The sequence below is a fragment of the Bactrocera neohumeralis genome, chromosome 2 (genome assembly GCF_024586455.1).
Source record: "Bactrocera neohumeralis isolate Rockhampton chromosome 2, APGP_CSIRO_Bneo_wtdbg2-racon-allhic-juicebox.fasta_v2, whole genome shotgun sequence".
Taxonomy (NCBI): domain Eukaryota; kingdom Metazoa; phylum Arthropoda; class Insecta; order Diptera; family Tephritidae; genus Bactrocera; species Bactrocera neohumeralis.
Genome location: NC_065919.1, coordinates 80,918,617 through 80,942,972, shown reverse-complemented (window position 1 = coordinate 80,942,972; position 24,356 = coordinate 80,918,617). Strand labels below are relative to the sequence as shown.

At 37.1% G+C, this 24,356-nt stretch overlaps 3 protein-coding genes across 16 annotated transcripts in view; 2 read left to right on the top strand and 1 right to left on the bottom strand.

The window, feature by feature from the left end:
* The window catches only part of LOC126754026 (titin), a 120,322-nt gene extending 101,974 nt beyond the window's left edge, over positions 1–18,348 (top strand). Inside the window, exons 3-8 of one of the 14 annotated variants that reach the window (XM_050465950.1) lie at positions 2,374–2,412; positions 6,217–6,414; positions 6,509–6,763; positions 6,854–9,132; positions 9,601–17,171; positions 17,284–18,348. In XM_050465950.1, coding sequence (XP_050321907.1) covers positions 2,374–2,412; positions 6,217–6,414; positions 6,509–6,763; positions 6,854–9,132; positions 9,601–17,171; positions 17,284–17,386 — 10,445 coding nt within the window. In that variant the 3' untranslated portion in view covers positions 17,387–18,348. Of the gene's footprint in view, positions 1–2,373; positions 2,413–6,216; positions 6,415–6,508; positions 6,764–6,853; positions 17,172–17,283 lie in introns of all 14 variants that reach the window. The other 13 variants (XM_050465926.1, XM_050465968.1, XM_050465960.1 and 10 more) reach the window with 13 other exon arrangements.
* A 3,375-nt stretch (positions 18,349–21,723) lies between these two features.
* LOC126761776 (ER membrane protein complex subunit 6) lies at positions 21,724–22,321 on the top strand. Its single transcript, XM_050478162.1, has 2 exons — positions 21,724–21,936; positions 22,002–22,321. Exons 1-2 carry the CDS (start codon positions 21,810–21,812, stop codon positions 22,208–22,210), a joined length of 336 nt encoding a protein of 111 aa, XP_050334119.1. The 5' UTR covers positions 21,724–21,809; the 3' UTR covers positions 22,211–22,321.
* Positions 22,322–22,700: 379 nt separating this feature from the next.
* On the bottom strand, positions 22,701–24,086 carry LOC126761767 (beta-1,4-galactosyltransferase 7). The gene is made up of 3 exons (XM_050478150.1): positions 23,803–24,086; positions 23,138–23,729; positions 22,701–23,079 (listed from the first exon to the last, which is right to left on the bottom strand). The coding sequence occupies exons 1-3, from the start codon at positions 23,915–23,917 to the stop codon at positions 22,830–22,832; spliced, it is 957 nt and encodes a 318-aa protein (XP_050334107.1). The 5' UTR covers positions 23,918–24,086; the 3' UTR covers positions 22,701–22,829.
* Between the last annotated feature and the right edge of the window lie 270 nt (positions 24,087–24,356).

The following is a 24,356-nucleotide window of genomic DNA, read 5'->3' as shown; positions in this document are numbered from 1 at the left end:
ATGTAGCAGCAAATAGTCAATTAAATGTTGATAGCTTCCACTTAATACATTTTAAGATAATAAAGAAATAATAAAAAATAAAAATAATATAAAAAATATTTTTAAAAAAGTTTAAAAATAAGTAAATAATTACAATGTAAACAAAATAAATATAAAAAAAATATTAAAAACAAACCAAAAAAATAGAAAAATAAACAAAAATATAAAATGGTGACAAATGTAGAAATAAGAAAAAAAATTGAAAACGAAGAAAAAAAGAAAAAGAATTATGAAAAATTAATAAAAAGGAAATTTAAAAACAAAAAATCTAAATACTTAATACATAAAAAAAATAAAAATTATACCAAAAAGAAATTAAAAAATACACTAAAATTACATAAAAAAAATATTTATAAAAACAATATTAAAAATATATGCAAATAAATAAACAAATACAATAAAAACAAAATAAAAATAAACAAAATATTAAAAAAAGAATAGAAAAAAACATAAATATAAAATGTTGGGAAAATACAGAAATAAGAAAAAAAAATATTAAAAATAAAAAAAAGAAAAAAAATTAAAAAAAAATAAGCAAAAATAAGCAAAAACATATAGATAAAAAAACATAAAAAAAATAAAAAACATTAAAAAAATAAAAAAACATTAAAAAAATAAAAAAGAACAAAAAATAAAAATAAAATATCAAAATTACAAATAAAGGCCACAGTAAATAAAATTCATCCAACTAACTCTGTTTACAAAGATTAAAAATTTGGCGAATAAATTAGACGAACTCTAAACTAAAAACAAATTAAATAATTTAAAGCAACAAATTTCAAAAATAAAATTTTTACTTAAAAAAATTCAAAAAAAAAGCCAAATTTCATAAAAAAATAGTAAATTGCATAGAAATAACAACAAACATTGTTGACACTTGACAAAATGTGACCAGCCGGCTATCAAAAGCAAAAAAAACGAAAGACTTATGACACGAACCTACATTAAACTGGCTGCAGAAGCTGTTAGCCAACTCAAACGTTAGCTTAACATACGAATTTTATGTGCAAACATGTTCTATAAATGTCCGTCTACGCCACGCTCAACAGCTTTTTTGATGCCTTGTGTGAAGATTTTGTGAGACCCTGTGTGAGATTCTTAAAATATTACAGATTATCAATGAGAAATGTGAAAATAATTAAAGTAAATTAAATATAATATGATAAAATTATTAATAACAACAACGGCACTTCAACAACGTGTCTCTAAATTATAACAAGCGAATGCTTTCTTCCTGCAACAGACAAGCAGCCGGCGAATAAGTTGTTGCAAGCCATAGCAGCTTGACACAATCTGTCAGCGCATAACAATTTGTTAGCGGCAATCTTACATGCATGTGTTGCCAAACAACAACGAGGCAGCCAGCCAGACACACTCACTCACACACACACACGCAAATAGTTGCTGTTGCGACGCGCATTCAAATTGTCGGCCTTTGCATTGTTGCAAGTTCACATTCTACAAGTTCATTATACACACACACACACATACATATATAGCCTTGATGTGCGCTGCTGCATGCAACGATTAACTGCGCTGCAACAGCAGCAAGCCGACATTATTTGATGAAGTGAAGTAACATTTGTTGTTCAAATTTGTGGCATTCTTTTTATGCTTGTACAGCAATGTTGTTGTTGGCACTTTTGCTGCAAAAACAAAACAAAAAAAATAAAAATAAGAAACTTCGTGTTTGTTGTTGTTTCTGAATCGCGTCTGCGGCTGCTTGCCACTTTTGCCGCTGCATTGTAATTGTTTTTGTTTTTGTTGTAGCATGTTGCAGTTATTACGTGATAATGACATGTTGCCAAAGTTAACTGGATTGCTGTGCGGCTAGTCACTTGCCATTCTGCTGTTGTTTTTCAGTTCTTATGCGCTATGTGTGTGTGAAATGTGTGTGTGTGTATATGTGCAATGTGTGTTTGTGTGCTTCTGCACATTTCTTCGTATCTTTATTGCCATTTTTGTTATTTGTAGCGGCAACTTTCCGCAATTTTACAGTTTTCTTTGCGAATCTCATTCGCATTGTCTGCGTTGTTTATTCGTGTGCCATTGTTGTTTTTGCTGTTAGTGTTGTTAATGTAACACGCTTGTATTTTTATGGCATATTTAGGGAAATGGAAAACAATTTTAAGTGCATGGGAGTAACTATATACATATGTATAAGGTATTAAAAAAATATATATTAAAATAAACAATTTACAAAATATTAAAAAAAATTTAAAACAAAAAAATTTAATTTAAAAAAATAAAATTTAAATTGAAGAAAAAATAAATTTGAATTAAAAAAAATTGAATTCTTACTAATCAATATTTTATTGTTTCTTATCCTTGCAGCTCCCCTACAAGATGCAACTGAAATTCAACAATACACAGGTAATTATGATTAAAAAATAACTAAATAATTTAAGGGGTTATATCTTTAAAAAGTAAATGTCATGAACCGGTAAGTTCAAATAAAAAAATGTGTTTTTTGTAAATTTTTTTCTGGAGAGGTATTACAAAAAATATATTTTATTTACATATATAAATAAAATATTTGAAGCATTTGAATTAAAAAAATTGAATTTAACGTATTCTAAGAATTATGATTAAAAAATTCATATTTTATTAATAAAAGTATTTTTTTGGGAATATATCCGTTGTTCCTGTAGAAGATCTCCTGAAAGTCCTCCACAAAAAGGTGTTTGGCGGTGAGGAAGATATCTCTGATCCAAATTAACTGAATTACAAAAAAAAAACCAAAAGGATTACTTTTAAGATAGATCATTATCTGTATGATCGAAGAAATAGTCAATTTTGATTTTAGACAAAATAGCGGCTTCCCAACAAAAAAAATTATTTTTCGGTCAAGCCGTTTCGGAGAAATATTCCTCACCGACTTTGAAAACATCGAAGCTGTAATACATTTTATAGCACAAAAGGGTGTAAAAAAATCTTTATCTTGATTTTGATTGGTCAGTTTGTATGACAGCTATATTCTATGGTGGTCCGATCTCAACAATTTATTCGAAGATTGTAGCGTTATTTTTGACAATAATCTGTGCCAAATTCCGTGAATATATCTTGTCAAATAAGAAGTGTTTCCTTACAAGGACTTGAATTTTATCAGACAGTCTGTAGAACAGACTTCATACTTTTCCAAAAATATGGTCAAAAACTCAATATGTACCAACACCTAAACTCATATTTTACTATAAATTGCTTTTAAATCATGTTCATAATAATAGTTTGTAATGGTAATTTGAAATAAATGTACAAAGCGTTTAGCTAATAAGCAAATGATGATTGCCACTTACAAATACATCAACGCCTCTAACCATATATTAACAGCTCATTTACACGATTTAAATTGCCACTTAGGAAATAATGAATCACTATAATGAAGGATAAATAGACACAATTTAGATGTTAAGTGGAAAAAATTTAAAAATATATTTAAAAAATATAAAAATAACTCAAAAAAAAAATTAATTAAAAACGAAAATTACTTAAAAATTAAAACAAAATTATTTGTTAATAATTAAAAAAAAAACATTTAAAATTAAACAAATTAAAAGAAGAGCTCAAATCAAAAAAACAAATTAAGATGAAAAAATAATACTAAATTAATTACAATTAAAAAAAATAATTATATGAAATTAAAAACTACATAAAAAAAGAATTAGAATTAAAAAAGTTAAATTAAAAGGAATAAATAAAGTAATTAATCAAAATTAAATTGATAATATTAAAATAAAAAAGTATGTAAAAAAAATTAAACAATAATAAATTAAATTAAAAAAATATAAATTGGGAATTAAAGAATTTAAAAATAAAAAATAACAAATAATAATTAAAATAAAAAAATTAAAAAACAAAACTATTACAAACAATTACAATAAAAAATATGAAAAACAAAAAATTAAAATAAATTGAGTTTTTAAACGAAATAAGAAATTTAAAAATAAACTAAAAAATAAGTTACAAATAAAAAAAATAAATTAAAAATTACAAAAAAAAATTTAATTAAAAATTAAAAAAATTAAATTGAAAAAAAAATTAATTCAAACTTAAAAAGAAATATAAATTAAAAAAATGTATTAATTAAAAAACAAAAGACAAAAACTAAAACTTAAGATAAAACTTTAAAAAATAATTCGAATTAAAAAAATAGTAAATTAAAATATAAATTAATTAATTAAAATTAAAAGAAATAATAATATTAAAATAAAAAATGTTTATAAAAATTTAACAAATAAAAATTTAATTAAAAAAATATACATTAGGAATTAAAAAAATTTAAAGCAAAATTTAAAAAATAAATAAAATTAAAAAAATAAAGACAAAATAAAAAAATTAAATACGTAATTAGAATACAAAAAATATAAAAAATAAACAGAAAAATTAAAAAAAAAAACAGAAACAAAAATTGTCAAAAAAAGTAATTTCTATAAGAAAAGTAAATGCATTAACTGTGCAAATTGCTTATGACAGTCACACCTACCTTACCAAATCTAACAGCTAAAATCACAAAAATAATGACATTAGCTTGTCTGATCGCTATAACTTAGCACCGCACATACATACATACATACATACAAACTTATATAGAACTACATTGTGACCTGGAAACACCAAGCGCTAAACCATTTGACAGCTCAGTTCATTCAATCATTCAATTGCTCATAAGCGCATAGACAAGCTGAGAAAATCAACACACAATCACAACTTCAACTGGTTGCCTGTCTACCCGCCACCCGCACAAAAGTCGTAAATTATGGTTTACTTTTATGGCGTTTTATTGCAGCGCGCGCTATTCTACTTTTATTACTACGCTTTGTTTAATTTTTTATTCATTTGCTTTGTAAGATTTGTTTTTTATTTGATACAAATCTGTTTAAATACGAGTTCGCCGCCGTCGCCGTCACTTAAAGTGCCATTTAATGTTTGTTTGGTGTCAGTGAGTTATGACAATTCACTTTTGTTCATTATTTCACTGTTTCATTGTCTAATTGTTGACAAATGAAAATAAACTGTAAATTAACATGCTCTCCTCTCCTCTGCTATTCGAGCTCACGTGCCTTCATAAATCATAAATTATTCTCACACAACTTATTTATTTGGCTGTTCGCAAGTTTTGTTTACAGTAATGTGGATGTGTGTGTGTGTTTGTGTATTGGCGGCTATTTACACTAATCAGCTGTTCGTTATTGTATGTAAATAGCGTGTTGTTGTCTTTTTTGTTTGCTTTAACGCTAATGTGGTCGCGTGTTGTTGGGCTAAATGGCTTATTAATTTATTACATTTGTTGTCTCTGTTGTTGTTGCGGCGTCAATGTAGTGCGCATAGGTAATTACAATTACATTATGTGTCAGATTAATTAAGTGTAGGCAAGAAACATGAATTATTTGTGGCTGAAAATGTAATAAATCTCAGTTATTTAATGAAGTTGCAATTATGAATACACATACATACACACACATATACACTCATACGACAGTTATAATATTTTGTGGTGATTTGTAATTAAGTCGAATGAAATTTTTGAACTAATAATTCTAAAATGTTTTGAAGAAAAATAGCTTTCACAATATTTTTTGTGCCGCCGAGCGTTTTTTGAGGATTAAAGTGAGAGGAAAAGAAAAAGAAAAGGAGCGAAATAGGGAAAGATATGGAGAGAGTGGTAGAGAGAACCGCAGGAAACAAACGAGAAGCCATCCAATAGACGATCTGTTAAACTACTCAAGCACTCGGCAGTTTAAATTAAGAAAGTGAGTAGAAAGAGTGGCTGCTACACGGGGAGTCGTGAGTTGAAATATTGACCAAAGCGACAGATAAAGGATACCTCACAAAAGTCTTCCCGCTGATTTATTATTTAGCGCTAATTGCCAACTCCTGTTAAAGCTCAATCTCGAGCTTCAGCCACACATATCGTGAGATTCATGTTACGGTCACGAATGTCCCTTTCCCGCTTTAAAACAAAAATTATAAAAAAACTGTTTCTTAAGTTTTAAAGAACTGGCTTTAGTGAGACAAACCTTTGAGCGTTATTGCTGAAAGTTACGCTCAGCTTCTTTTGATTTCCACAAACTTTACCCAACCTCTTTAATGATCTATGTATCATATGTACCATATTGAATCAAATGTCTGTTATACAATCTATTTACCTTCAATTTCTCTCTTTTGCTCATTTTGCAGAAGGCTGTTATTACAATTACAATCACTACAATGAAGGCGATAGAATATTGACGAATGAACCCTGCCTGAATTGTACCTGCCATAATAAGATGCTCATGTGTTATCTGCGTGTCTGCCCGTTCACGAAGCCAATCGGTCACGACTGCATTGTGGAGAAGCGTGAGGATCAGTGCTGTCCGATTATCACATGCCCCGAGGGTAAGTTTCCACGCTGATAATTTCAGCTCAATTCATTAGACGCTGCGTTACTCATATTCAAAACTCAATTGCATTCTATTCTACTCCTTCACAGTACCAGTTGATATTGCGCATCATGCACCCGAACCAGGCACTGAACTCAGCATTCCCGAGAAATATGGCTGCAGCATCGACAGTAAATTCTACCCAGAGGGCGCACAAGTACCATCGAACCCAAATAAGCCCTGCGAGCTGTGTTACTGCATCAAGAATCGCACTTCGTGTTTAATGCAGGAATGTACGCTGCATATTGACGGTTGCACGCCCATCTACAATAAGGGTTCATGCTGTCCCGTGCGTTACAATTGCGGTAAGTTTGCCAGCGCTTTTATGACCACAGCAATTTTGTTGCAGTCTCCATTAATTTGCAACTCTTTTTCGCCTCTTCTCATACACTTAGATCACGAGAATGACATTTTGGAATTGGAGGATCATTCATCGACCACATCCACCACCACCACGGAGCGTCCAACGCCTGGTTTCATACTCACAACCACCATGTCGCCCTCAGTCTCCACCGATTGTGTACACAATGGCGAAATTTATGCCGACGGCGCGTCCATTACTGGCAAGAGCGCCTGCGAACATTGCTACTGTATGCGCGGAGATATTGTTTGTGCTGTGCAAGAATGTGAGATGCCAATGTTGGCCAGCAATGGCAAGAGTTGCCATGCATTGCCACCAGCCGAAGGTGAGTGCTGTCCAAGCAATTATGTCTGCGAAGATGACTCAGCCACAACCGAAGCCTTTGAGATCACTACTGTACCATATGCTAAAGAAGAAGAAGCAGTTACTGCCAGCCCTGATAAGGACCTGCATGGCGCCATTCCAGCCGAGGATATTGAACTACAACAACACATTGATGAAGATGAAGAAGAAAAGGTATCCACCGATAAGCCCGAGGTCGAAGCCGAACAAGAAGTGGAAGGTAAACCTGCCGATCAAGTTACTACTTCAACTCCTGATGTGGCAGCAATTGGTGCCACTGAAACAGCGGTGACAGCAGAATCTGAAGAAGCACAAAAGGAAGAAGGGATTGAGGATATTGAGCGTGTTACCACAGTTAAATCTGAAGTTGCGACCGAAGCACCTGTTGAAGAGCAGAAGACGGAAGAGGAACCGACAAGTACTGAGGCTGCTGAGCATGTATATGGAACAACAGCTGGACCTGATGGCACCAAACGTATTGGCATTGATATTGACGAGCATGACAAGGCTACCGCTGAGCCAGCCGCTGAGGAAGAGGTCACTACAGTTCCAAGTACTCATGTGGAACATAAGCCAACAGTTGAATTTGCCGACAGAATTGATACTGAAACAGGTAAACCGATTAGCGATGAGGCAGCAACGACTGTTCAACCAGCAATCGCAGAAATACCAACTACTGTATCCACGCCTACGAAAGCTGATAAGGAGTCCGGTGAAGATGCAAGCGCTGAGACTGTCGAAAGTGAGGAATCAACAGAAACATCTGAAGAAGCTAGTGCTGCACATGAGAAACCAACCACTACACAGCGGCCCGTTGTTGAGAAAGAAAGTTCTGAGGAGTCCACAGAAGTTGCTGAACAAGAAGCCACCACCAAACAACCAATCGTTGTTGTATCTGGAGAAGAGCCAGAGAAATCCACTACGCAGCGGCCTGTTGTTGAGAAAGAAAGTGCTGAGGAGTCCACAGAAGTTACGGAACAAGAAGTCACCACTAAACAACCAATTGTTGTTGTATCTGAAGAGGAGGAAGAGAAACCCACAAGCACCGAGGTCAGTAAGGAGGGCAGCGAAGAATCAACTGAGTCTGCAGAAGCTGAGGTATCAACACAACAATCTACAGAAATCTCAAGTTCAGAAGAGGAAATACCCGATATGCAATTGCCAGCTGTTATACCAGGAGAAGGTGACTGTTTGGTCGGCCACAGAACTTACGAAAATAATACAATCATACCAACGGCGGACGAGTGTGATATATCTTGCAAATGTGTTAGCAGCATTGTTGTTTGCCAGAAGGTTGAGTGCGATATCCCAGCAGATATTAGCAGATGTGTTATCGATCAAGCAAGCTCCACCAAATGTTGTCCCGCATACATCTGTGAACCACAAGAAACTGCAGCAACTACTGCGCCCATTGCACAGGATGAAGAACAGCCAACAGTTGCTCCTATCTCAGATATTCACATACCTGCTGCTTCTACTGAACAGCCAATGTCTCATGTCAAGGAAGAAGAAGAACCAATTGTAGAAGGTACAGCTGCTCCAGAAATTGATCAAACCGCATCGATTACCGAAAGTGAAGAGGATATCGAGGCAGCTACAGAGTCACCTATCGCACCTGTTGTCGTTGCTGAAACTGAAGCAGAGAAGACTACTGTCGCACCTATCGTGGACGCTGGACACGTTGAAACTGGTACAGGTGTTCCAGGTGCTGAGGAAGTTGAGAAGGTTACTGCTAAACCTGAAGAAGAAGGTGTTCCAACCGTGGAAGAAGACAAAGCCACTATTGATCACGAAATTCCTGAAATCACTGAAATTGAAAAGACTACAGTTGCTCCAACTGCTGAGGAAGGCGCTAAGGTTACTGCTGTACCTGAAGAAGCAGTTTCAGACGTCGAAAAGGCAACAGAATCCCTAGTTTCTGAGGAGGTCGAGAAGCCAACATCTCGTCCAGCATTCGATCAAGGTGAAAAGGTTCCTGCTGTACCTGAAGAAGAAACAGTCTCAGACGTCGAAAAGGCAACAGTGTCACCAGTTTCTGAGGAGGTTGAGAAACCAACATCTCGTCCAGCATTCGATGAAGGTGAAAAGGTTCCTGCTGTACCTGAAGAAGAAACAGTCTCAGACGTCGAAAAGGCAACAGAGTCACCAGTTTCTGAGGAGGTTGAGAAACCAACATCTCGTCCAGCATTCGATGAAGGTGAAAAGGTTACTGCTGTACCTGAAGAAGAAGCACTTTCAGACGTCGAAAAGGCAACAGTGTCACCAGTTTCTGAGGAGGTTGAGAAACCAACATCTCGTCCAGCATTCGATGAAGGTGAAAAGGTTCCTGCTGTACCTGAAGAAGAAACAGTCTCAGACGTCGAAAAGGCAACAGTGTCACCAGTTTCTGAGGAGGTTGAGAAACCAACATCTCGTCCAGCATTCGATGAAGGTGAAAAGGTTACTGCTGTACCTGAAGAAGAAACAGTTTCAGACGTCGAAAAGGCAACAGTGTCACCAGTTTCTGAGGAGGTCGAGAAGCCGACATCTCGTCCAGCATTCGATGAAGGTGAAAAGGTTACTGCTGTACCTGAAGAAGAAACAGTCTCCGACGTCGAAAAGGCAACAGTGTCCCCAGTTTCTGAGGAGGTCGAGAAGCCGACATCTCGTCCAGCATTCGATGAAGGGGAAAAGGAAGAAGTTTCTGAACCGGTTACCGTCGGTGAGGATATTGAAAAGACTACAGTCGCCCCTGTTTCTGAAGGTCATGAGAAGGTCACCTCTGCCTCAGTGGAAGAAATACCAGAGAAGGTTACTTCGATACCTACAACAGAAATTGAAGGAGCTACAGCTACCCCAATTGCTGAAGAACAAGCGAAACCAACAACAGCTCCTGGAATTGAAGACATTTCCGAGGGTGCTACTGCAACATCCGCTGAAGAAGCAAGCGTCACTGCTACTCCTGCTGCTACTGAAAAAGAAGAAACCGCTCCAGAGTCTGAACAAATTGATGAGGTTACTTCTGCTCCTGCTATCGAAGGCATTGAAAAGGTTACCGTTGCTCCTATTTCTGGCGATGAAGATAAGGACGGTGTCACAACTGTTCCAGCAATCGAAGAAATTGAGAAGACGACAAGAACTCCTGCCACTGCAGAGCCTGAGAAAGCTATTAGTGAAGAAGCTGAAGAACCTACTGCTACTATTGTGGGTGAAGAAAGTGATAAGGCTACTATTGCTCCTGGCCTTGAAGAAACTGAAAAGGTTACCGCTGCACCTAGTATCGATGAGGAAGGACATTCTATTCCAGCCTCTGAAGAACCCGAAAAGACTGCTGGTGGAGAAGCTGAGGAGCCCACTGCTATTCCTGTTGATGAAGAATTCGAGAAAGTCACTTCTGCTCCTGCTGTCGGTGGAATTGAAAAGACTACTTCAGCCCCTGTGTCTGGCGATGAAGAGAAGGAAGTTGAGCATATCACAATTGTTCCAGCAAGCGATGAAATCGAGAAGACAACTAGTGCTCCTGCCGCTGCAGAACCCGAGAAGCCCATTAGTGGAGAATTTGGGGAGGCTGTTACTGGTCCAGTTGATGAGGAAGTCGAAAAAGTTACTCCCATTTCTATTGACGAAGAAATTGAAAAGATTACTTCCGCTCCTGCTGCCGAAGAAGAAGAAAAGGTGGAAATTGAAAAGACAACTAGTGCTACTATTCCAGAAGAAGGGGAAAGAACAACAGCTTCTCCCGCTGTTGAAGATGTGGAGACTAGTACTGATGCCTCTGCTGTTCCTACCTTCGAAGAAGAAAAGAAAGAAACTTCTGCTCCTGGTACTGAAGGTATAGAAAAGACAACATCCGCTCCTCTGGACGAAAGCGTAGAAAAGGTTACTGCTGAACCTACTGCCGAGAAAGGTGAGGAGATTAGCGCTACTCCAACTCTCGAAGAAATTGAGAAAACAACTGTTGCTGCCATCGCCGAAGAAGCCGATAAAGCTACCGCTTCTCCAGTTGGTGAAGAACCTGAAGAGGTCACTTCTGCCCCTGTTATTGATGAAGTTGAAAAGGTTACCCAAGCTCCTGAAGAAGGAGAAGTTCCATCATTTACTGGTATTCCACGTCTTGACTTGGATATTGAAGGACAATCGGGTACTGCCGCTCCTACCAAGGATACAGATGAAAAAGAAACCGAAAGTGTTGCGGAGGCCGAAAAGGTCACTACCGCTCCTGAAATCGAAACTTCTCACAAAGCTACTGCAGCTCCAGAAATTGAGGAAGGCGAGGGAAGTGGACAGGTTGAAGAAGGTGAAAAGGCCACTATTGCTCCTGAAATCGAAGATGTTCACAAAGCTACTGCAGTTCCTGAAATCGAAGAGGCCGAGGGAAGTGGACCGATTACATCTGAAGGCGAAAGTATTGAGGAAGGAGAAAAGATCACAGCTGCTCCTGGAATCGAAGATGTTCACAAAACCACTGCAGCTCCTGAAATCGAGGAAGCCGAAGGCAGCGGACAGGTTACATCAGAAGGTGAAAGCATTGAGGAAGGAGAAAAGGTCACAGGTGTTCCTGGAATCCAAGATGTTCACAAAACTACTGCAGCTCCTGAAATCGAAGAAGCGGAGGGAAGCGGACAGATTACACCTGAAGGAGAGACTGTTGAAGAAGGTGAAAAGGTCACAGCTGCTCCTGGAATCGAAGATGTTCACAAAACTACTGCAGCTCCTGAAATCAAGGAAACCGAGGGAAGCGGACAGGTTACATCAGAAGGTGAAAAGGTTACTGCTACTCCTGAAATCGAAGGTATTCACAAAACTACTGCAGCTCCTGAAATTGAAGAAGCTGAGGGAAGTGGACAAGTTGCATCAGAAGGTGAAAGCGTTGAAGAAGGTGAAAAGGTCACTGCGGCTCCCGAAATTGAGGAAGGTCTTAAAAAGATCAGTGATGTGCAGGAAGGCGAAAATATTACATCTGCTCCAGTTACAGAAGAAATTGAACATGTTACCGCAGGTCCTGGTGCACAGGAAGCTGAAGGTGTGGAAAAATCTACTCTTGCTCCTGAATTCGAAAGTGTTGAAAAGATCACTGCTGCACCTACTTTGGAGGATACTGAGAAATCAACAGTTGCTCCTGCACAGGAAACCGAAGGAGCCGAAAAAACTACGGCCTCTCCTGACACGTCTTATGCCGAAGCCGCAGAGAAAACTACCCGTACACCAGAAATTGAAGATATTGACAGAGTCACTGAAAAGGCTCCTGTCGCACCTGAACACGAAGAAGGTGAATTTTTGGAGAAAACTACTCTTGCTCCTGAATTCGAAGGTGTGGATAAGGTTACTATTGTTCCTGATATCGAAGAACTTGAAAAGGGTACCGTCGTTCCTGGACTCGCAAAGGATGAAGTTCCTGAAACTGAAGAAATCGACAAAGTTACCGCCGCTCCTGGCACCGAAAAAGTTGAAAAGCCTAGTGATGTTGACCATGTTGAGGCAGGTGCTGAGAAGGTTACAATCACACCTGAAGTCGACGAAGCTGAAATATCTACTTCCGCGCCCACAATCGAAATTGACGAAGTTCCTGAAATCGAAGAAGCCGATAAAATCTCTGTTACTCCTAGTAGTGCGGTATCTGAAAAGGAAACCGTTACTCCTGATGTGGGGGGTGATGAATTTTTGGAAAGTACTACTCTTGCTCCTGCTCTTGATGTCGAAGGTATTGAAAAGACCACTGCAACTCCAACTGCAGAAGAACCCGAAAAGGAAGACTTTGAAAGAACCACGGTTACCCCTCATGCTGAATCTGCAACTAAAGTCACGTCTGTTCCAACTGCTGAACAGCCTCAAGAAGTTACATCTGCTCCTGGAGCTCAAGATGTTGATCATGAAAAAGTCACAACCGCTCCTGTGGCCGATGAGGAATTCGAGGGAGCTACTGTTGCTCCTGGAGTGGACGCTGGAATCGGTTTTGATGACAGCAAGAAAGAAACGGATGACTCTGAGATTCATAAAGCAGATAAACACACTACTATTCCTCCAACTGAGATCGAAAGCGAAGGTATTACAATTGCTCCTCGCTTGGACTTGGACATCGAAGAAGCCACCGTTCAACCTGTTGTACCATCTCTAGAAGACACAAATGTTACTCCTGCTCCAGCAGTAATAGCTGATTTAGAATCAGTAGAGGAAAGCGATACATCAGTAGAATCAGAAGAAGAGAGCACAACTGAACATAAAGTACAACATATTGGAGAATTCGTTACGGATCATATCTTGCATAGCACTACTGAAAGTGCTATTAAACCCATTGAGCCATCCAAGGACGAGTTGGAAGCTTCAGGTGAAGAAGGCGAAAATATTGAGGATATAACCATTGAACCCGCTTTGAAACCACAATTTGTGGGCGCAGATATGGTTGCAGTTACAGATAAGTCTACAACCGAGGAAGAGACTACGAAACCTGAAATCAGCGAAGAAGCTCAACCAGCGTTAGATGAGGCAGATAAGGAGAAACAACCTACTCCAGCTGCTCCAGAAACCGAAGCTGAGGAAGCAGCAGCAACATCGAAACCCGAAAAGGAAGAAGACAAACCAACATCAGCTAAACCACAAGGCGTAGCCGATGAACGAGAATTCACCACTGCTGTTCCGCAAATAGATACAGTCAAGGAAGAGCAACACACCACGGGCAAACCTTTGGTTGAGGTAGCCGAAACTGTAACTGAATCTGAAAAAGAGAAACAACCGGCCACAAGCAAACCTCAGGTCGAATCTGAAGAAGAAGAACAACCTGCTACAGCTAAACCTGAAACCGAATCCGAAGAGAAGGAGCAACCTTCAACAGCTAAACCTGAAATCGAATCCGAAGCGGAGGAACAACCAGCAACAGTTAAGCCTGAAGTTGAATCTGAGATCACAGTAACAGCCGCTCCTGCAGTCGAATCCGAAGAAGAGAAACAACCTGCAACACCTAAACCTGAAATCGAATCCGAAGAGGAGGAACAACCAGCGACAGTTAAGCCTGAAGTTGAATCTGAGATCACAGTAACAGCCGCTCCTGCAGTCGAATCCGAAGAAGAGAAACAACCTGCAACACCTAAACCTGAAATCGAATCCGAAGAGGAGGAACAACCAGCGACAGTTAAGCCTGAAGTTGAATCCGATATCACAGTAACAGCCGCTCCTGCTGTTGAATCCGGAGAAGAAAAACAACCTACAACAGGTGCTCCTGAAATCGAATCCGAAGAGAAGGAACAATCAGCGACCGGCAAACCTCAGTTCGGATCTGATGAAGAAAAGATCCCAGCTACAGCCACTCCAGTAACTGAATCAGAAGAAGAAAAACAACCTGCAACTGCTAAACCTGAAATTGAATCCGAGGAGGAGAAACAGCCAGCGACAGCTAAGCCTCTGGTCGAATCTGATGAAGAAAAGATTCCTGCAACAGCCGCTCCTGAAATCGAATCCGAAGAGGAGGAACAGTCAGCGACAGCTAAGCCTGCGTACCCAGAATCAGCCGCTCCTGAAGTCGGGTTCGACGAAGACAAACAACCTGCAACTGTTAAACCTGAAATTGAATCCGAAGAAGAGGTAGAATCAGCGACAGCTAAACCTCAGGTCGAATCTGATGAAGAAAAGATCTCAGCAACAGCCGCTCCCGTTACAGAATCTGAAGAAGACAAACAACCTGCAACAGTTAAGCCTGAAATTGAATCCGAAGAGGAAGAACAGCCAGCGACAGCTAAGCCTCAGGTCGAATCTGATGAAGAAAAGATTCCTGCAACAGCCGCTCCTGAAATCGAATCCGAAGAGGAGGAACAGTCAGCGACAGCTAAGCCTGCGTACCCAGAATCAGCCGCTTCTGAAGTCGGTTTCGACGAAGACAAACAACCTGCAACTGTTAAACCTGAAATTGAATCCGAAGAAGAGGTAGAATCAGCGACAGCTAAACCTCAGGTCGAATCTGATGAAGAAAATATCTCAGCAACAGCCGCTCCCGTAGCCGAATCTGAAGAAGACAAACAACCTGCAACAGTTAAGCCTGAAATTGAATCCCAAGAGGAAGAACAGCCGGCGACAGCTAAGCCTGAAATTGAATCCGAGATCCAGGCGTCAGTCGCTCCAGAAGTTGAATCTGACAAACCATCTGCAACAGCTAAGCCTGAGGCCGAAGTTGAAGAAGAACAGCCAGCAACAGCCGCTCCTAAAGTTGAATCAGAAGAAGAAAAACAACCTGCTACTGCTAAACCCGAAATCGAGTCCGAAGAGGAGGAACAGCCAGCAACAGCTAAACCTCAGGTTGAATCTGATGAAGAAAAGATCACAGTAACAGCTACTCCTGAAGCCGAATCAGAAGAAGAAAAACAATCAGCTACTGCTAAACCTGAAATTGAGTCCGAAGAGGAGGAACAACCAGCGACAGCCAAACCTGAGGTCGAATCTGATGAAGAAAAGATTCCTGCAACAGCCGCTCCTGAAATGGAATCCGAAGAGGAGGAACAACCAGCGACAGCTAAGCCTGCGTACCCAGCATCAGCCACTCCTGAAGTCAGTTTCGACGAAGAAAAACAACCTGCAACAGCTAAACCTGAAATTGAATCCGAAGATGTAGAATCAGCGACTGCCAAACCTCAGGTCGAATCTGATGAAGAAAAGATCACAGCAACCGGTGCTCCTGAAATCGAATCTGAGGAAGAAAAGCAACCTGCAACTGCTAAACCTGATATCGACTCCGAAGAGAAGGAACAACCAGCGACAGCTAAGCCTGGGTACCCAGCGTCAGCCACTCCTGAAGTCGGTTTCGACGAAGAAAAACAACCTGCTACAGCTAAACCTGAAATTGAGTCCGAAGAGGAGGAACAAGCAGCGACAGCCAAACCTCAGGTCGAATCTGATGAAGAAAAGATCCCAGCAACAGCTGCTCCTGGAATCGAATCCGAAGAACAAAAACAACCTGCAACAGGTGCTCCTGAAATCGAATCGGAAGAACAGAAACAACCTGCAACAGCTAAACCTGAAATTGAGTCCGAAGAGGAAGTACAATCAGCGACAGCTAAACCTCAGGTCGAATCTGATGAAGAAAAGATTACTGCAACAGCCGCTCCTGAATCCGAACTCGAAAAAGAATCAGCCACGAGCAAACCGGAAGGTGAAGTCGATGAGTACAAAGAAACTGCATCAGTACCACCTACGACTGAAGCTGAATCGGAAACGGAGAAGCAGCCAACAGCAACCAAACCAGAAGCCGATGTTGGCGAAGAACAACAAACAGCAACTGTGCAACCTGTGGCCGAAACAGAAGGCGATAAGCAACACACTCCTGAAGAAGCAGTGCCCGCCAGCTCTACTGAGAAGACAGAATCATCTGAAGAAGAAGCTGAAGTCAGTTCAGAAGAGAAACAAGGCATCACAACTGTACATCCGCTATTCCCACATATTGTTACCACACTGCCAACGCCAGCTATCGACAGCAGAGTTGATGTCGTCGCCAATACAACTGCGCAATCCGAAATTCTTACGGAAACCACCACACCCACAAATCTCATCGCCAGTGATGTGCTCGTTACAACACAACCCACAATCACACACTATCCACCACCGGCACCCGTCTACGGCCAATATCCATCCTACAACGATGAATATCCCGACGAAGACGAATCTGAGGTCTTCGGTCCCGGCACCTGTCGCTATGGCGGCAAACTTTACGTGTCCGCACAGCAAATACCACGCGACGATCCCTGCGATTTCTGCTTCTGCTTCCGAAGCGACATTATCTGCTTGCAACAATCTTGCCCGCCACCAATTGCCGGCTGTCACGAGGAACCGATCTCTGGTTTCTGTTGTCCACGATACGAATGTCCCGTGTCGATGGCAACCGTACTGAATATCACCACCAGTACGACAACGACAAGCACAACACTGCCGCCACACTTCCTGCACCACTCGTATGGCGGTGCGGTGCAACGTAACGGCTGTCTGATCAACGGCCGATCATACAAGGTTGGCGAGAAGATCGAATCGACGAGCGGTCCCTGCATCAATTGCACGTGAGTATTGCATTTTGATCATTTACATTATTTACTATTGCTATTTGCCAAAGCGTGAAACTGATGTGATGACTTTTGTCATTTCCTTTTTGTTTTTGTAAAATATTTGCAGTTGCGGCGGCGATGGAAAGATGAAATGTGATCCTCAGGCGTGCGTGCCCGAACCCACGATGCAGCAGGTGATGGCTGTCGTGGCGACCGGCCGGAAGAGATGAAATAATCGCTAAGCATTAACGCTTACGCATACAACACAGCAGATAAAGAACACACACACACACACTCAAACACAAACACAAAGCAAGACTAGTGAACTTAAATGAATCTGCAATCCCGGTGCCAAAACCACAATGAAACATTATGGAATTATGGAGAAGTCGAAGCAAATATTGAAGAGACGAAGGAAACTATGCAAAACAAAAAAAGAAAAGGAAACAAAAATAAAAAACGAACGTTTTCGAGGCGAAAAATGAGTTGGGCACACATACCTACATACATATCTGCGTATGTGTTGTATATGTAGCTCCGTTATTTTTGCTTTGAACACACAAACCCTTATTATTATTATATTTAGTAGGTATATACTATATTTATATATAAATATTATTATTTTTTTTTGTTTTTGTTTTTGTCGAACTAGCATACGAGCAAACAACCAGTGATATTGTGCTGTATACCTAGTATAGGTGCAATTAACAATTTTGTAATTAAGGACGCACTTACTTAAGCGAAATTTTCGTTTGTAATTTGTAATTGTAAAAAAAAAACACAACAACAAAAGCAAAGCAAGCAAACGAACCTAACGTAATTTTATATTATAAAAAAATATATAATAAATTTTAGTAATATTTGTAACGTGGTTCTTTGTGTGCGCACGATAGCAGCGGCACGACGTGCAAGAAAAGAAAAAGAAAAACGTTAGACTATGTAAAAAATAAATTCAAGAGACTCTCACTAAAAAAAATATGTTAAAAGCGAAAACACCAACCCGCATGCGTCGTTTGGCACGCATATTGTGGCTGCCACAAAGAATAACGTTATGAATTGTAAAAACTTTGCCATTAACTATATTTGTATTCGATATATATATTTAACCACTATGCTAGACATGCGCTAGCGCCTAATTGTAGACTATGATTTTTACTAATTTTTATATGCGACACTTGCAACGAACTTTTTTTTAATAAAAATATATATGTATATTTTTAAAATGTTGCTACTAGTCTTCTTAAATTGTACGAGCAACAACGAGAAAAAAACGAAGCAATTAATTTTTAATTTTTTTTTCCGAATTAATTTTTAAAATTTTAATTTTTGGTTTTACAATTATGTTTTAAAATTTTTTCAAAATAATTTAATAAATTGTTCTTAATTAATTTTTAAAATTATTTTTAAAAAAATTTTTAATTAATTTTTCAAAATAATTTTTTAATTTTGATAATTAATTTTTAAAATTATTTTTAAAACAATTTTTAATTAATTTTTCAAAATTATTTTTTAATTTTAATACTTAATTAATTTTTTTTCCAAATAATTAATTTATTTTTTTCAAATTAATTTTTTGTTTTCAAATTAATGAATTTTTTTTTTTTAATTATATTTAAAAATTTCAAAAAACTCGCTTTCTGTTTCCTTAATGCGTTGCTAAACGATTTTTCAAAATAATTTTTTTTCTTAACGCATGAAATTGCTGAGTCATTTGATTTTATGCGCTCCTAGCTTAGTTCTACCCCTAACACATGCGCACAAATACTTTTAAGCATATTAAAAATAATAACTGTATATTGTAATAAGCATGAGACTAGCCGTCTAGCAAGCGTTTAAGGCGTGGCAGAGCGAGCTGAGCGCGTAGGCGTAAAACTTTGTCAGTGCACGAAGCAGAGAAACGTTTTGTAATAAAGTTAAAGCAACACATATGAATATATTATAGTTTAGTAAACACAAGTAAATATAAATAAAAAATAAATATAAAAATAAAAAATAATTATAAAAATAAAATTATGAATAAAAAAATAAATAAAAATATAATAAAACCGTATATATCACTAATGCTCGACTGATTGAAAATTTTTTAACCTTAATGTTAAACGCATAGTCTTTAATAGCAAACAATTAATAACAAACAAAATACGTACGAATGTAAGTTTATATATGTAACTGTATGTAATTGCAACAACACAAATCACAATAGCAATGAAATTTTCTACACTAAATGCAACGAAACGTAAATGAAAGTAAATAAGTAAAACTATACACATACATACATACACGCATTGGTATGTATAGCATGCGGCAACTATAAATAATTAATAATTAACGATTAACGATTAAAGCGCGTACGCACTTAGCATTAGCGAAAATAGTAACTTTTTAATGCAATTTTCAGTCACTTGAGCTTTAGCAGTGAAATTTCCACGGGCGACACGTACGTAGAACACCCGAGATATTCACTTTTTTATTCACCTAGGTTAAAACAGCAAAAAAATGTATTAAAAATATATATAGTATATTTATAAAAAAAAATAAATAAAAAATACGAATTATGCAATTAAAGTAAAAATAAAAACAAAAACACAGCGAATAGTTCATAGAAATAAAACTGCTTAGTTATATCTACAATTAAACGCATAAACCGTAGTATATGCAGATTAACGGAAAGTAATATACCAATAACTGAACTTACTACACAAACAGACATATTATGCAACACTTGCGAACATAATATAATAATTGCAACACAACAACAGTACACAAATATTAATTAAAAAACAAACACTTAGATTTTATATAAAAAGTAAAACTAAAGTATAAGTAATTCAATATGCAATAACACGCACACACACACATACATAGGCATAAGAAATTGTGTGCGCACAGCTCTTGGATTTCTCAAGCTAATTATACTTTAAAAATGATCCTTTACAGCATTTTGATTTTTCTTCCGTTTTTTATTTACCAATATGTAAATGTAGCATAATCTGTACAATTCGCACTTGTCAGACAAGAATTGGGCTTAAATCAATATTAATATTATAAATAAACTATAATGAAATAATGAATATATTCGCGCGTGTAATCGCAATTGTAGATATTAAACTGAACAATTATTTCTATTATCAATTTTTTATTTTTTTTTTTATAACTCAGTTTTAGCTATAACTTAATACGATATTATATATAAGTAAATATTATTATAATAATTTTTTATATTTTGTTCGAAATAAAAGACGATAATAAATTATTGTATGAAATGTAAAAGTATGTGTTTTCGTTTGATGGAAAAGGAGGACTAAGCATGAGTAAGCACTCAGCATGCACACGCTGTAAATTTGGGTTTAATTTTTATGTCTCAAAAAAAAAAAACATTTTTATAAGCTATTGTTCTTGCATCAGATTTAGATTCCCAACGGACCGTCGCGGGAAGGAATAAGCATTATTCAGATAAATGTTTTACATGGCCTTTGCTGGCAAAGGCAAAATGGCATTTCAACAAAAATGAATGTATTTCATAATTATACATATGCAATAATGAAGACAATGTTTGCCCAATACCAGTAAGTTACCATTATAATGGTAAATGGTACGGTTTTCGGAAGTATTCATTTGCCGATACTTTCGATAAGCATTTCATGTGCTCAAATAAAGTAGTTATAACTCACATTGGTTTTATTGTTGTAGCGGCAGAAGTCGTTTCGAAGAATGGTGGCGAGTTGACTTTCCTTGACCGGAAACAAATGCGGTTCCGGTTACTTACATCCGATTGAGGTAGAAACCATAAATGCACATATTTCTTAATATTATAGATGTCGAACAGAATTGTCTTCCTCAAATTTGATTGATATACAGATTTTATTTGAACAAAGTTTTGTATCTAAATTTGCGGCTTACGTTTCGATTAATGCCTATTCTGTTCATCATAAAGGAACAATTGTACCACGATATTTTAACTTTCACTTAAGTTACGTCTTGCATGAACAGTCAGGCAAACAGTCACCCGGATTTTGACTCGTCTCGTCATCCTGATCCTAAATACATATATGTACATACATATGCATATATAACAGTTGATTGAACAAAACTATTATACTCTGTAGCTACATGTTAGAAAATTTTAGTATCACAAAATCTCTTATTAATTTTCAAACCTTCAATTTACTTTTAAATACTTAATTAACAGGACTTTTCAAACATTATATAAAAAACTTGAGTTTGAATTTGAATTTAATTTTATTTATATAAGTATATGTGTATGTATGTAAAAATTATTCCAATGTCATTCCAAACTCGATTACACAAGAAACCAACGTTATCAGCTGTGGACAGCCTAGCTGTGTTTCGTGAGCATAAATGCTATATCAATGCTTTTACGACGTTCTATTAAAGAACTAAAAAAATAATAGTTGAAATCAATAATATGAAAGTCTAAAAATTTACAACAACAATATATTGTTAAAAAATTTCCAAACTTTAAAAACTTTCAGTCTCTCCCGCACATAAATTTTACTTTTATCGATAACTTCTATATCGATTTAAATGCAAACAGCTGTTTATTGACATTCGCTTACCTCAATTAACAAATTAACACGGCATTACTCTAAACGAAATATTTTGCATTCTACAAATTAAATTAATATTGCAAATATGAGTGGCAGATTAGCAACAAAAACTGGCGAGATTGTCGCTTATAGTGAGGCTGCCATCCGCGGTAATATTTCTGCTGTAGAATATTGCCGTACTTCCATGGCTGCACTATCCGGTTGTGCTGCAGGTAAGCATATATTTTTAAGAATTATGTCTATAACCGGGCATTAATAACAAAAATCTATTTTGCAGGTATTTTGGGACTGAATGGACTGCTTGGATTTTTGTTTTACTTCTTATCAGTATTCGTTTTGTGGCTGTTGGTTTTGGCAAAATCTGGCACACAGTGGCGCAAATTTTTCATCAATCGCCAAAGTTTGCTCACCAACAACTTCATGGGCGGCTTATGTACATACGTGCTTTTTTGGACATTTCTCTACGGCATGGTTCATGTTTATTAAAATAGGTTTAATGGTGTAGATGCATATAACTTTTATATTGAACTAAGAAACTATATAGGACATTTAATATTCAAAAATACAACTATGTGTGTGTATACCAAGGTATGAAAATGTTTGATTTTAAAGTCGTTTGCACTCATTTATATACAATTTAATTATATTTATTTATAAACTAGAAAATTATATGCATAAAAAGTAACTGAAACGATAGCTTCAATGCATAGTGATTCAAAAATGCTTGGTGAGAATTGCTGCAGCCATTTTTTTTTAAACTTTGGACTCACTCAGGCAATGTATGCAACAAAATCGTTTATTTCAGTTATACCGAAACTATAACATTCTTCACAAATAAAGATATCTCGAAAGCTGAGGGCCTAGTTCGGGTTTATAAGGTCAGACGAACAGTGATAAATCCTTCATCTCATCTCTTCTAAAGATTCATCGACGTTTCCCTCTGGCTGCTACAAGCTAAAATTACTTCACCTCTGTCAATGATTTAAGTCACTTTTATTGAACTAAGGAACTATAAATTAAATTTTAATTTTAACTAAATTCATACAAAATGATAGATGACAACTATATTGCGAGTTTATAGCACAGTTGATTGAATCAAAAACAATCATGTGGACACCGCGGAAGCGGCTGCGGCATTACCGGAACAATCACACCACGGCGTTTCTTTAATGTCACATTCGAGCAGAATATTCAAAACAGTTATCGATATACCATCTATAGACATATCATGGACTTTCAGTATTTTGTAGTTTAATGTATTCAGACCTGTTTGTCGATCACGTTTACGTGTAACTTCTTTTTGATTAAAACACTTTTGTGTATCGCGTTTGCGGTGATAACGATTATGTATATGACTGTAACAAAGTAAGTATATTAGTGGGTTTTTGTAATAAATATTTAGTTTTTAAATACCTGAATGTATCGTTGACTCCAGTATTGATATTCTCTGGTCGCGTAACTCTTAGACCAGCGTCTCTAATACGCACATAGAATTCGTCATCTTCCAAACCCCAACCCCAGTATTTATTCGACATCCCATTTACTTGTTTAAAGTGTTCACAACGCACCAACAAAATACCACCAACAAATGTTTCGTAGTGATACTTGGGATGTAATTCAGGTGCTGCTATATGATGTGGACCAGCTGCGCTGGGATATTTATAAAACAAGGCGTCGTTGATCGGCAATAAGTCCACATCGTGCATTGCAATATAGTCATACACTTCACTTGTGAAACGAAAACCAACATTTATAAGTGAAGCACGGTTAAAGCGATACCGGTCTACTTGATTCAGCAGAAATATTTTGTGAACTATTCCTTGACGTTTAAGGAACTTTGTCATGTGTGGCACAAATTGTAGCAATTCTTCGAATCGATCACGAAATGGCACTAACACAGCTAACTTGTGCTCCGCTTTCAGCTCGGTGCCATCTAACTCAGAATGCACATTGTACAATGCGGAGCTTGTCTTCTTTTGACCGCGGCTAAGTGGACATATGCAATCTATGAAAATAAAAGCAATTTCGTTGATTTTAAGCACATATACACCTGTATTTTTTTAATGAAGTAGCATTACCTGAACCCAAAGGCATGAAACTCAACACAACTACTCCTCCTAAACAAAATGCCAGTCCGCACACAAATAGCCAGTTGATAGTTCCTATTGATAGCATTGTATCTTTCTTTTTCATACCACTTGTAATTGTTTGAAACACACCTTGGCCTTATTCACTATCATTCTCAGTGATAACCAAAGGTTGTATTGTTTTTTAAAATGTCTCCAGCATGAAATATTGTATGCCACTTGTATTTCTAACAGCTAAAGTTTATTAATAACAAATTGAGAATAGAGGTTAAAATTAAATATTTTGTATCAGCTGATTGAGAATAAAGCGTTGCCATAGTATTTGAATTGAATTGTTTTTAAAGTTTACAAAATTATTTGGATTATGTAGGGCGTTTTGAAAATATGGGAGTATAGGAATGAAGTTGGATGCGACCCAGCAAATCACAACTACCGGATCTTCAGGGCATTGAAAAAATTAGCTTGAATACTAACACAGCGGCTACTCAATTGCTCTATGCGTAAGAAAGGGATGAAACGCCACATGAACACAAGTGTTTCGGTTA